The sequence below is a fragment of the Podarcis cretensis genome (assembly GCF_951804945.1).
Source record: "Podarcis cretensis genome assembly, chromosome: 13".
NCBI lineage: Eukaryota > Metazoa > Chordata > Lepidosauria > Squamata > Lacertidae > Podarcis > Podarcis cretensis.
Genome location: NC_137182.1, coordinates 53,895,134 through 53,909,777, shown reverse-complemented (window position 1 = coordinate 53,909,777; position 14,644 = coordinate 53,895,134). Strand labels below are relative to the sequence as shown.

General features: G+C 46.3%; 1 protein-coding gene across 3 annotated transcripts in view; it reads right to left on the bottom strand.

The window, feature by feature from the left end:
* Positions 1-14,232, bottom strand: part of DLG4 (discs large MAGUK scaffold protein 4) — a gene marked incomplete at its 5' end in the record, with an annotated part of 145,924 nt that extends 131,692 nt beyond the window's left edge. For all 3 annotated transcript variants that reach the window (XM_079951796.1, XM_079951800.1, XM_079951802.1), the window contains 2 exons: positions 10,498-10,568; positions 14,116-14,232. In XM_079951796.1, the coding sequence (XP_079807922.1) occupies positions 10,498-10,568; positions 14,116-14,209 (165 nt within the window). The remainder of the gene's footprint in view (positions 1-10,497; positions 10,569-14,115) is intronic.
* Positions 14,233-14,644: the final 412 nt, after the last annotated feature.

Below are 14,644 nucleotides of genomic sequence, written 5' to 3'. Positions count from 1 at the left end.
GGGCTAAAAAGAAAAGATCAGATCCAACTGCCAGGAAAATATATGCCCATGAAAAGAGAGATAGAAATATATGGTCAAACGGATGTTGGGGTGGGAGGGAGGAGAGTTTTAAAAACTGCAGCTAAAATGCCTTGATCACAGAAGTGAGGGGGAGGCAGAAAACAGAAGATCTGCTGGAAATGGAGAGAGAGAGAGAATATCAGGGAGTATGTGCCAGTAGATATACATAGGTATAGATGCATGAGACAGACAGACAGAAAATGGGAAATGTTGTGTGTGTGTGCTTTTATATGTGTGCCTATGTGTGTACATAGAATAATAATAATTAATAATAATAATAATAATATATTTTATTTCTTACCCACCCTTCACCATAAGGTCTCAGTGCGGGTTTCAGCTATCTTGAAATACAATACGAAAAGCAGTTTAAAACAGGAAGAAAGGAAGCTGCTTTATACTGAGTCAGACCACTTGATCCATCTAGCTCAGTACTGTCTACACTGACTGGCAGTAGCTCTAAGGGTTTCAGTCTCTGGGTCTCTCCTAGCCCTACTTGGAGTTGCAGTCAGGGATTGAACCTAAGGCATTCTGCATGCCAAACAAACGCTCTACCACTATGGTCCTTCCCAAATTAGAGTCACAAGAATAGGGTAGGTCCTAAATATATCATTCTCAGGTGGCAATGGTCAGGATAAAGAGGTGTGTTTTCACCATATGAGGAGAAACCTGGCGTGAAGGTTGCAGGTGCACCTCTGTAGGGAAGGAGTTCCACAACTTAGGGACTGATTATCCCTCAGTGGTGGAGCGTCTCCTTTGCATGTAGAAGGTCCTAGGTTCAGTCCGCAATGGCATCTCAAGGGGGGCTGGGGGAAAACCCTGCCTGAAGAACGGCTGCCAGACAGTATAGACAATACTGGGCTAGACAGATTTATGGCCCAACTCAGAATAAGGTACAGCTTCCCATGATCCTAACTTAGGGGTTGTCCCAGAAAACCACCACCCCAAAGCTCTGATGGCAGAGGAACTACCAAGAGCTGATCATTCTCTGCTGATCTTAACACCTGAGAGGATCTGTGGGAAAAGAAGAGGAGTCCTTTCAGCTATTTGAGGCCCTAAGTCCTATTTGGCAGCCTATATTCTTTTTGGTTCTTATAGGTGGCCCACCACCCCACAGTGGCTTTCAGGCCCTGAAGTCCCTTCCCAAATGTTATTAAAATTTCTCTTTTCCGGTGAACACTTCCAACAGGAACCCCAAAACAGTCACTGATTTGACTTCAGCCCTTCCCACTTACTGCAAGACAAAGCGAGTACAAGGCCAGCCAGATTAGAGACACCCTGAGCAGCAGATGAGGGGGCCGAAATTTGAGGAGCACTTGCTTTGGCCCTGCAAGCTGTCTTGGGAAACAAGACATTCTGGCTGTGCTTTTGAGGAGGCAAGCTTGAGAGACTCTTCAGCTGCTAGGCATTATGTCTTGCATTCTAGGAAGGGTTTTTAAATTTCTCCAAGGCAGGCGGAGCAAGAGATCCAACTCTTGAGGTTTCCCTGCACAAGCACTGAGTTGTACCCCATCTTAATTCATAGGAGGGACACCAAGATGCCTCCCTTCCCCATTACAGCCAGGATACTTTTCTTAGTATTCTTCCATAACAGGTGTTTGGCTGGCCTTCATATATACCAGGGATGGGAACCTTTGACCCTCCAGATGTTGCTGGAGTACAACTCCCATCATCCCAGGCCATTGGCTGGGGCTGATGGGAGTGGGGACTCCAACAGCTTCTGGAAAGCCAAAGGTTCCTCATTCTGGAGCTAAACACAGAACAAACCCTTCTGGATTGCCTGAACTACTGTTAATATTATAAAGCCTCACATGGTTCAGGGCCCCAATGCCCTTAGGGACCACCTTTTCCCCACATGAACCTACCTCATCACCAGAGACCCTTCTTTTTGCCCCGCCCCCTCCAAGAGAGGCACAGAAGTTGGCAGCATGAGAGCAGGCATTCTCAGTGGTGGCTCCCTGATTGTGGAGCGCTCTCCCCAGAGCGTTGGACGCACCTAATTCCAGCAATATCAGCCATTGAGCACCAGTCAAAGACATTCCTGTTTCCCCATGCATTTGGCTCAATGTGGGGGTCACAGGGTATGATGATCCCCACGCCTGTATTGGTGTTCATCTTTCAGCAGGGTGGGGTAGGATTTATCACTTTCTTTGTTACGACAGGATGAGCACGTTCCATCAATTGATGTTATTTTATCTTAATGATGTACTTTAAGTTTTTTATCATGCAGGTTTTTATAACTGTAAGTAGCTTTGAGACAGTTTAGTAGTAAATGACAAATAAATGCAATAATGATAATGATAACCCAGCTCGCCAAATCAGACAGTCTGGCACTGAAATTCATCATCATCATCATCTAACTAAATAATAGCAGTGATATTATTATTATTCAGGCTCCTAAGACCAGACAGTCTGCAGGATGCCAGGTTAGCAAAGGCTGCCCTAGGACTACATAGCCAGTGCTTGAAGTCTGCAGCATTCCCTTGCTACATATGGAAAGGTAGACTGCCCCAGCACACTGAGGTACCCTATGAAACCCTCCAAGAATTTTCTGGCACCTTGCCCTCCAGCCAGCTTTAGCCCACACTAAACTGCTTCAGCTCTTGGGAGGGAGAGAATCTGTTCCTAGAAAAAGGACTTCCTTCCTGTCACATTGAAACTGGCGGCTGCTGCTCCTTCCTCTTATCCTCTCTCCGTCTCAGCAGACAGGATAAACAAACTCTGTGAAGTCACTCTCATAGTCATTTACACCAGCAACTAAAATTATGAAGTTGTGGGGAGGGGGGCTGAATAATCTCTCTTCTGGAGCGAAGTTCAATTGGGGAAGGAGATGAGAGAGGGCTTATGAGATCATGAGCGCTGAGAGGAAATTGACAAAGCAGGACAAGGGGGTGCAGAGACAAATAAAAATCATGGCCCACAAAAACCACGTCATCCTCGGAAACTAACAGAGAGAACACAAGAAGAGCTTTGTTGGATCAGGTGAAAAGGTCTACCCGGGCCAGCCTCGAGCTTCCAACAGGTGCCCTAATGGGAAGCCCTCAAGCAGAACACAAGGGCAACAGGGTCCTTATACCTGCTGTGGCTCTAAAAGCAGCTGGTGTTCAGTGCTAGACTGCCCTAGGCCATGGAAGTTCCATATAAAGCTATCTCATGCCATCCGGCATCTCATTTAGCACACTTCCAAAGTCTTTTTAAAGTGATGGTAGAGGAAATTGAATTTGAGGCCTTCTGTGAGCAAAAAAATGTATTCTGTCACCAAGCTGAAGCCCCTTCCAAAAGCCAATGGTGGATCTCTCCATCTCCATAAATCTGTCTTACCCTTAAGCTACTGACCACCACTCCATGGCAGAGAGTTCAATTCCACACTACTGTCAATCAACTGCAGAGGATAAGCTAGGGCAGGGATGTCCAACTGGTCAATCATGATCTAATGGTCGGTCGATTGCAGGACCCTGATCACGCCCGCCCCCCCCCCCAAAAAAAAAGCTTGACAACTTTGGCTGATCCTTCCCCAATAAAGCTCAACAACTCTGGTCAATACAATGGGTCACTGCCAGTTTTTTTATAGATCACAGTCTCTTGGAATCTGGACGTGCCTGAGCTACAATATTACTGGAGGGGGACACCTACCCATATCATTGATAATTGTATTAATTTCAGTCATCTCCCTCTTAGGCCAACATCTCCTTGGCCCAGCCAACTGTCCCCCTCCCTGCTAGTTTTTAGCAGGATGATTACTGAGGGGTTATGCTGAAGGTATAGAGAACGGATCTTTTATCCCCTTCCAGTGGAACTAGCGTATAAGATTGCTCTGCACAAAGCCCTAGATACTTGAGCTTGCTCCAAACTGCTGATCATTTCAGTTGCCCTTTTCAGCAGGTCTGGCGCCAGCTGTCAACCATGTCAGGCATTTGACAAGGGGCCCAGAGTCTCAGCAGAGCCCCTCACTTGCCTGACCAGGTTCTGCTGCCATTCACTGCTAAACAGACCTCAGAGGCTTTTCAGCAACAGGAAACAGTCCCACTTTGGAACAGGAGCCAAACTTGAGTCCCATCTGTGCTAGCTTTCCTCCATTTTTAAGTCACTCAAAAATATTATTAATGAACTTATGTAATGCCCTGGCCCACAGATCTATAAAATTTACTAATTTCATATATCTATAGTTCAAGCAGGATTATAAATATATTAAATCTGTAGATTTAACAGATGTATGGGGCAAGGGATTGCATTTTGGGTATTGTAAGATGGCAAGTGGTCACCATGGCTGGGAGAAGAGTTTAGCTCCCACTCAAAAGTGGTGGTGCCCATCCATCAATGAAGTGAATCCGGAAGCCCAGTGGAGGGGCAGTGAGTGGTGCCAACGCAGCCACCACCAAAGCAGCAGCAGCAGCAGCAGCAGCAGCAGCAGCAGAGAAAGCATGTGGTGGCCATGGCAGAGCTGAGCCAAGATCTGCTTAGCTCATCAGCACTGTGCCAAGGGCAACTCTAGTTCTGGTGTTTGTCCTGCTTCTCTGCACCTTTCCCTGCTCTATGCTAGCCATTTTGAGATGAGACAAGCAGAACTGTAACGTGGCTGCCCTATAGATTTGTATAAAACCCATGAGGAAACAGGCTAGCCTTATCTTCTGTCTCTTTCTTAACCCACCCTAGAACAGGAGGGTCATTGGTGAGAAACAGAGAGAAGGCAGATCTAAATTCCAGGCCTTCCGGGATCTGCCCCTCTTTGAGCAACTGCATCTGTGCAGAAAAGCACACTTTCATGCCCCACAAGCCATGCTCTGCCCTTCCCCCACTGGGACTGCTCATTCTCCTTTACTCAGTCCCTATATATGCTTCCCCATCTTCTTAGCAAGGACCATGCTTGTAACATCAATAAATAATCATTCTCAGCATTTATACATAGATTTATGAGTGTTCAAACATTGCTTTAACATGTACTGCATCAGAAATCCTTATAAAGGCAGGTCCCTATTATTCTTCCCAAAGCCATGCAGTTACTCAAGAGAGCCAGTATGGTGCAGTAGTTAGAGGTATTGGATTAGAACCTGGGAGACTAGAGTTCAAATCCCTACATAGCCTTGAAACTCATTGCATGGCCTTGGGCCAGTCATAGTCTCTCAAGCTAACCTACACTGCAGGATTGTTGTGAAGACAAAACAGGGAGTAAGTGAACAATGTATGCCACCTTCAGCTCCTTTGAGGACATATGGAATTTAAACGTGTTGAATAAAATAATAATAATAATAATAATAATAATAATAATAATAATAATAATTTATTATTTATACCCCGCCCATCTGGCTGGGCCTCCCCAGCCACTCTGGGCGGCTTCCATAGAAACCAAAAATACACTAAAATATCACACGTTAAAAACTTCCCTGAACAGGGCTGCCTTAAGATGTCTTCTGAATGTCAGGTAGTTGTTTATCACTTTGACATCTGCTGGAAGGGCGTTCCACAGGGCGGGCGCCACTACCGAGAAGGCCCTCTGCCTGCTTCCCTGTAGCTTTGCTTCTCGCAATGAGGGAACCACCAGAAGGCCCTCGGCGCTGGACCTCAGCGTCTGGGCAGAACGATGGGGGTGGAGACGCTCCTTCAGGTATACTGGACCGAGGCCGTTTAGAATAAAATAAAGAATTGCACTTCAAAGGACACACTCCAACCATGCAAAAACACATGGAAAATGGCCCATAAGGGGCATTGTCTGGGGACAGACAAAGGGCCATACAGAGAGTTTTAGAGGGCTGCTTCCAGACCCCATTCCTGTTATAATTCACCCCATTCAGCAGCCGCTCCACTGCAACATTCTGAACCAGCTGTAAGCTTCTGGACAATCTTCAAAGGCAACCATACGCAAAAGCCCATGGTAGTAATTCAAATGAGTTTTAATACAGACATGGCCAGATCTGACACATCTAGGAAAAAGTGTAGTTAGTACATCAGCCTTGGTCATGCAGAGACTCTCAGTCACTGCAGAAAGTGGGGTCTCCAGGAGTGAACCTCACCTCATAGATTCTATTTGTTCCTGTTTCACATCCTTATCCTGCCACTCTGCCCTGGTTCCTCAGAAACTGCTTCTGTCAACCTCCATTTGACTATTTTGGTGCTGGAGGGAAAAGAAACAATGAGCTCGAAACAATGAAGTTATGCTCAGAATAGGCCCACTGAAAACAATGGACCTAAGTTAGTCACATTCATTCATTTCAATGGGACCGCTCTGAGAACAACTAATGTTGGATAGAACCCTGTCACTGTAGAGGCCCTGATGGAGCAGGTTTCAGCTCCATAGTGGGGTGAAGGTGGAAGAAGAGAAAGGGAGCATAAGAAGAGTACTGCAGCAGCAGCTGAATCAAGCCAAAGACCCACCTAGTCCAGCATCTTGTTCTCATAGTGGCCAACTAGATGCCCCAATGAGAAACCCACAAGCAAGACATCTCCAGTGTGTGACAAACAGAACAGAGGTGTTGGTGAAGAAGTATCCCCCCCCCTCACACACACACACGCACGCACACACACACACACACACACAATTCACCTGTGGAACTCACTGCTACAGGAAGCTGTAACAGGCAGCAGCAAGAGAAATAGATAATCATAGAATAGTTGGAAGAGACCCATGGGCCATCTAGTCCAACTGCCTGCAATCTCAGCTAAAGCATCCATGACAGATGGCCATCCAACCTCTGTTTAAAAACCTCCAAGGAAGGAGAGTCCACCACCCCTCGTGGGAGTCTGTTCCGCTGCTGAACAGTTCTTACTGTCAGAAAGTTTTTCCGAAAGTTTAGTTGGAATCTCCTTTCTTGCAACTTGAAGCCATTGGTTTGAGTCCTACCCTCCAGAGCAGGAGAAAACAATCTTGCTCCCTCCTCTATGTGACAGCCCTTCAGATATTTGAAGATGGCTATCATATATACTCTCACTCTCCTCTTTTCCAGTCTAAACATACCCAGCTCCTCCAAGTGCTCCTTATAAGGTTTAATTTCCATACCCTTGATCATCTTGGTTGCCCTCCTCTGCATACATTCCAACTTGTCAACATCCTTCTTAAATTGTGATGCCCAGATCACAGTATTCCAAGTGTAGTCTGACTACCGGTAAGTCAGAATAGAGTGGTACTATTACTTCCCTTGATCTGGACACTATATTTCTGTTGATGCAGCCTAGAACAGCATTAGCTCTTTTTTCTTTTTTTTCTTTCTTTTTTTTTTGCTGCTGCATCACATGGTGGACTCATGTTAAGCTTGTGGTCCACCAAGACCCCTAGATCCTTTTCACATGTACTGCTAGTAAGCCAGGTGTCCCCCATCCTATATTTGTGCATCTGACATTTGTCCCTATTTGTCCCTATTGAAATTCATTTTGTTAGCTAGCACCCAGTTCTCCAATCTGTTAAGGTCATTTTGAATTCTGATTCTGTCTTCTGCGGCATTAGCTACCCCTTCCAGTTTGGAGTCACCTGCAAATTTGATGAGCATCCCCTCAATTCCTTCATCCAAGTCATTTATAAAAATGTTGAACAACAACAGGCCCAGGACCAAACCCTACAGCACCCCACTTGTTACTTTTTCCAGGATGACGAGTAACCACTAATGAGTACTCTTTTGGGTAATGACACAGATGAGAGGGTTGTGGAGGTTACTACAGGCTGTGAAGTCCAAACTAAGTGAGGAACATGCCACTGACAAAGTAGGTAAAGGTAAAGGGACCCCTGACCATTAGGTCCAGTTGTGGCCGACTCTGGGGTTGCGGCGCTCATCTCGCTTTATTGGCCGAGGGAGCCGGTGTACAGCTTCTGGGTCATGTGGCCAGCATGACTAAGCCGCTTCTGGCGAACCAGAGCAGCGCACAGAAACGCCATTTACCTTCCCACCGGAGCGGTACCTATTTATCTACTTGCACTTTGATGTGCTTTCGAACTGCTAGGTTGGCAGGAGCAGGGACCGAGCAACGGGAGCTCACCCCGTCTCGGGGATTCGAACTGCCAACCTTCTGATAGGCAAGTCCTAGGCTCTGTGGTTTAACCCACAGCACCACCCGCATCCGTACTGAAGCTTAATGCCAATGAATCCATGTCTCCATCGTTTCAGGGCATGGGAAGGCACCTGTGGCCTCTAATTGGCCGGATTCATAGAAGCAGATCCACAAGGGTGTGGGTGGGTGGGAGAGAGAGAGAGAGCCCACAGTTCTTTTCTCCGCTTCTCCATGTCTATTTCCCTTCTTCCATTCTCCCAGAAGAAAAGCAGTGAGATTAATTAACCAGAAGTTCACTCAATTAGAAAGAACATCCCCCAACAGTCCCTTAGAGTGCTCCCTCCAACCCATCCGATCCGAACAGTCTGTACTGCTCTGCATACAACCTCAAAGAGTCTGGACGGTTTAATCTTCAACTTCCTGTTGCCATGTCTCTTGCTTAAAACATATGTAAAGCTGCCTTATATTGTTGGACCGGCACCAGGATCTTAACCACACTAGCCCAGATCCATTCCCAATGGTGATACAGAAGACTGAATTTGGGATCCCCACTCGTGCAAGAGCTGGATTACACCACAGAGCCACAGCTCTTCCCCAAAAACATTTAGCTGTGTTCTGCCTCTCCCTGGCACCCATTTCCCAGTATTCATGTCCTCAAGGGAGAGAAACCTTCAGAAAAGGGCTTGAAATGAAAAGGGCTCTTGGGACTTCAGGTGTACAGTGGTACCTCGGGTTACATACGCTTCAGGTTACATACGCTTCAGGTTACACACTCCGCTAATCCAGAAATATTACCTTGGGTTAAGAATTTAGCTTCAGGATGAGGACAGAAATCGTGCTCCGGAGGCACGGTGGCAGCAGGAGGCCCCATTAGCGAAAGTGGTGCTTCAGGTTAAGAATAGTTTCAGGTTAAGAACGGACCTCCGGAACGAATTAAGTACTTAACCCGAGGTACCACTGTACAAAGATACTGCTTTGATGCCCCCAGGAGGGCCCCAGGGTCTGGTCTAAAGGCACATGAAGCCATCACCTTGCTGAAGTTAAGCAAGTCTAGGTCAGAACAGTACTTGGATTGGTGACTGCCTAGGAACCACATGTATGTCGCCTTGGGTTTCATGTCAAAAGAAATAAGAGAGATATAAATGTAAAGAAATTTCTAAATTAAATAAATAAGATGGTGTTAACTAGCTAGCTAGCAATCCATTCAGGGACCACAGAATCACTTCAAATTTACATTGGATTTTTTTTCCATTGGTGCACAATAAGAACATTAGAAAAGCCCTGCTGGATGAGACCAAAGCAGGCCCATCTAGTCCAGCATCCTGTTCTCACAGTGGCCAGCCAAATGCCTGTGAGAAACCCACTAACAGGATCCAAGCACAATAGCCCTCTCCCCTCCTGCGATTTCCAGCAACTGGCATACAAAAGCACTGCTGCCTTGGACTGTGGAGGCAAAGCATAACTAGGAGTCTTGGTTGACCACAAACTTGACATGAGCCAACAGTGTGACGCGGCAGCTAAAAAAGCCAATGCAATTCTGGGCTGCATGAATAGGAGCATTGCATCTAGATCAAGGGAAGTAATAGTGCCACTGTATTCTGCTCTGGTCAGACCTCACCTGGAGTACTGTGTCCAGTTCTGGGCACCACAGTTCAAGAAGGACACTGACAAACTGGAACGTGTCCAGAGGAGGGCAACCAAAATGGTCAAAGGCCTGGAAACGATGCCTTATGAGGAACGGCTAAGGGAGCTGGGCATGTTTAGCCTGGAGAAGAGGAGGTGAAGGGGTGATATGATAGCCATGTTCAAATATATAAAAGGATGTCACATAGAGGAGGGAGAAAGGTTGTTTTCTGCTGCTCCAGAGAAGCGGACACGGAGCAATGGCTCCAAACTACAAGAAAGAAGATTCCACCTAAACATTAGGAAGAACTTCCTGACAGTAAGAGCTGTTTGACAGTGGAATTTGCTGCCCAGGAGTGTGGTGGAGTCTCCTTCTTTGGAGGTCTTTAAGCAGAGGCTTGACAACCACATGTCAGGAGTGCTCTGATGGTGTTTCCTGCTTGGCAGGGGGTTGGACTTGATGGCCCTTGTGGTCTCTTCCAACTCTATGATTCTATGATTCTATGATTCTAACTATTGTGGCTAGTAGCCATTATTTATTTTATTATTATTATTATTATTTACCGCCCTTCATCAAAAGATATCAGGCCTCCTCACAAGATAAAAATACAAATAAGTAGCTAAAACAAAGGCAACAAACAATAGCCCTATCCTCCTCCATGAACTTATCTAATCCTCTTTTGAAGACATTCAATTTGGTGGCTATCACAGCCTCCTGTGGCAGCAAATTCTGTAATTCTACTGAGGCACAGAATCCAAGGTTGGAGGAGTTGGGCTCAGGAGTACTAAGAAAGCAAACAGCTATAGGAAGAGGAAGGAAATCACTGACAAAAGAGCACCTACCTTAGGCCGAGACCTCCGTGAAGTTGTGGGGCGAGTGTCTGAAATGGTCACTTCATAAAACTCCTGGATATCTAAACCAAGAGCATGGATGGAAAGTCAAATAATTTTTAAATATTAGATAAAAAAGGGGGGGAATCCCCAATATTTCTTTTTCTTCTTTTGTCTGAAAAATAAAAGCCACTATCTGGGAGGCACATTTTCACAAAACGGACCTTGGAGGAGCCTCCTCTGCAAAGAACATCCTCCTGCAAGGTAGGCCAAGGGGAGCAGCTGTCCACACAGGTGTGGGAAGAAAAGGATTTAGGACTCCCCAGGTGCACACCAAGCGCCTTACAGCTGAGCTCCTAGATGCTTCCGGGCATCCCATCCCCACCTCCCTTCAGCCCAGCTCAGAAGTAATTATGAAACTCAGATTAAAGCCTATATTTAGACCCACGAGCTGAGCCAAACCCCTCTCTGGCTGGCTGGCTGAGTCTCTGCAGGTGCAGCTCTGGCATCAGGAGGAGGAGGAGGAAGATAAGGAGGCTGCTGCCTCCTAGCATTAGGTAGACTCAGCAGGTGTATGACAAGACAAGGCTCTTGGACCCTGATGCAAGGGTGAGAGATGAGAGGGCTGCGTGGTTGGAGGAAAGCAGCCCCCAAACCCATACACCTGGGCACCCTCCATGCTGAAAGCTCAACAAGGCTCACCACAAGCTTCATCTTCCGCCTCCTCCCTCCCCTTCAAAGCTCAGGCCTGGTATTCAGGAGATAATGCCTAATTCCCCTCTGATTCCCTAATTCCCAAAGAAGAAGAAAGTCTTCCCTAACTTTGGCCAACCTCTTTCCCCCCACAATTCCCCTTCTAAACCCCAACCAACCAACAAGCTCCTCCCACTTTTAAGCTTCACCCACTTCTCCCCCCCCCCATTGCTTCATTGCTTTAAGACCCTCCTCAATTTATCGAGTTCAGATAAGCAGCTGCCCCAGCTAGATCCTCTTCCCTTTCCTCAGGGAATTATGCTTCATAGACCCCAGCCTGGAGCCTTCCAGATGTTTTGGACTACAATCAGCCAAGGCTGATGGGAGTTGTAGTCCAAAACATCTGGAAGGCTCTAAGTTGGTGAAGGCTCAGGTAACCATTTCAAAAAGTATTTGTACCCCGTGATAAAGCTAACCGCACTTCGTTGGCTATTTGAACCCGTGTGCAACCTGCCCACCTGCAGAACAAATTTAAACACAGTTGCTTCATTTCGCCCCTTGGCCTTCTGTATTTTTAGCTCCTCTAAAGAGTGTTTTGAAATCTTGGAAAATTACAGGACTTGAGATCCCTGCTCAAAAATAACTTAAGATCTTTTAATCTAAAAATATATTCAAGAACTGTTTTTCAAAAACTTCTCTCCTGGGAAACGGCGGTCACTGGAAATTTTAGTGGGAATTCTCCCTGCCCTGCCCCCTCCAATATGCAATCTCTGCTTGCCCATTTACACCACTATTTAGGAGAGGGATGCAGCTCAGTGGCAGAGCCTCTGCATCAGATGCTAGGTCCAATCCTTGGTGGCATCTGCACATAGGACTGGGAGACACTCCCTGTCTGAAACCCTGGGGAGCTGCTGCCAGTCAGTGTAGAGAATATTGAGCCACATGGACCAATAGTCTCAGCATAAGGCAGCTTTCTCTTATTTCTGCCTCTCCAAGAAGTTTTCAGGTTCTTGTTCTCTATCTGCACACTTTCTCAGTAGCCCTCCTTCACAAAGCCACACTTCGTTGTGATACGGAAGGGGGGGGGCATGTCTTCTTTACCTTCTTCTTCACTACAATATATCCATTTATTTCCAATTGTCAATGTCAAAAGGGACTAAAATCTATAAAATTCATAGAAACTCAACGTGCCAATTTGCTCAATTTCTCTAGGACTCCATGACACCTCCCCTGTCCTCCATAATCCCTCAAGCAAGGTGTCAAGACCCTAATCCTGTCAAATCACTCTGCCAACCTTTCCTCCGGGCAATGCCAGGTGGCAGACTATACATATTTGGACCATTGTCTTCTCATCACCGGTACTCAGGATGTGCTTATCTGCGCATATCTCCAACTCTGCATATTCCCCCTCCCTCCTCCACATGTTAATCCGTGTAACCCAACCTCTTCTTAATGTATTCATGATGTAATCTGTGTAACCCAACCTCTTCTTAATGTATTCATGATGTAACTGGGATGTATTTTGCACTGTATTCTGGGACATGGAGGGAAGTTTCAAAAGTTCATGTCACCCCTTTCTCGCCGTTCAATCTCGCCTTAAACCTGTTGCGCAATAAACTTGGATCTTCTGCAGCTTGCTCCTGTCTCCGGCTGAGCTCATTTTCCTCCGCAGGGACCCGCGGACTTAGTCCGACGAGCTGGGTGGCAGAGCAGCCTCGCACCCAGATTTTACCGTAACAGTTGGCTTCTGCACCTAGTTCTCTAGCTCATCTATACATATGGGGCAGGCAGGGCTTATTAACTTCAGGGCCTCAGGCTGCATCAACAGAAGTCTAGGGTCCAGATCAAGGGAAATCATAGCCACACTCTATTCTGTCTTGGTCAGACCACACCTGGAGTGCTGTGTCCAGTTCTGGGCACCACAATTTAAGACGGATATTTACAAGCTGGAGTGTGGGCAGAGGAGGGAGACAAAGATGATCAAGGGTCTGGAAACCAAGTTGTATGAAGAACGGTTGAGGGAACTGGGTATGTTTAGCCTGGTAAAGAGGAGACTGGGAGGAGATATGTTAGCATCTTCAAATATTTCAAGGGCTGTCACATGGAAGATGAAGGCTAGGACCCAAACCAGTGGATTTAAGTTACAAGAAAGGAGATTCCAACTAAATATCAGGAACAAATTTCTGATAGTAAGAACTGCTTGACAGTGGAACAGACTCCCTCGGGAGGTGGTGGACTCTCCTTCACTGGAGGTTTTTAAGCAAAAGTTGGATGGCCGCCTGTCTTGTATGATCTTGTAGAGATTCCTGCATTGCAAAGAGTTGGACTTGATGACCCTTGGGGTCCCTTCCAACTCTACAATTCTATCATTCTTTTGTTAATAAAGATGAGTGTGGCTCTGAGCACATTCAGAGTGCATTCCCTGCACCTCATACTCCACATTTGGGAGTTGGGCTGTTAGGAGGGTATGACTCATGCATTGACTTTCAGAAACTAGACTACCGTATTTTTCGTTCTATAAGACGCACCAGACCATAAGACAGACCATAGTTTTTGGAGGAGGAAAACAGGAAAAAAATATATTCTGAATCTCAGAAGCCAGAACAACAAGAGGGATAGCTGCACAGCGAAAGCAACAATCCCTCTTGCTGTTCTGGCTTCTGGGATAGCTGCGCAGCCTGCACACACATTTCCCCTTACTTTTTAGGAGGGAAAAAGTGAGTCTTATAGAGCAAAAAATACGGTACTTTTTCCTAACCTGGAGCCCTCTAGCTGTTTTGGACTACAACATCTGGTGGGCCCCAGGTTTGGGAAAGCTGGACTGAGTGCTGCATGTATCCCTGCCCCTTGCCCACTAGGCTCCTCCTCAATTTCTTCAAGCAGCACCCTGGCTTGCTCCCCCCATCAATCCTGGTGTCAGCTACCTCCCATACGCACCCAGGAGAGCCTGAAACAGTTCACTTTGGAAAATCCCAAGGAGTTTTTCTGCCTTGTGTCGGAAATTCTGGTCCAGCAACAATGACTCTTCCATGAGGCGCAGGGCGGCCGTCGTGTCTGGAACAGAGGGGAAGAGAAAGAAGGAAGGGGGTTCAACACCAGTCCCATACCCACAAACAAACACACAGATAAGGGAAGATTTGGTCTCCCCACACACTTGGAGAGGAGATGGTAATGAGGCAATGGGACAGGGGCCCTGGGGTTAATCCCCCACTTTAGAAAGGGAAGATGCAATTTTTTTCATCCCCGCCTCAGTTTGCTCAACTGTAAAATGGACATCTGTGTTATGACCTGTCTCAAGTGCAGGCATTTAGGAATACATATATATATATATGTGTGTGTGTGTGTGTGTGTGTGTGTGTGTGGATATAATTGTTGTGCATAATTCTATTTTTTTTATTTAACAGGATTTGTTTGCCAATTAATTGTCAAAACCTCTAAGTAGTTTATATAAAATATAGATTGAAAT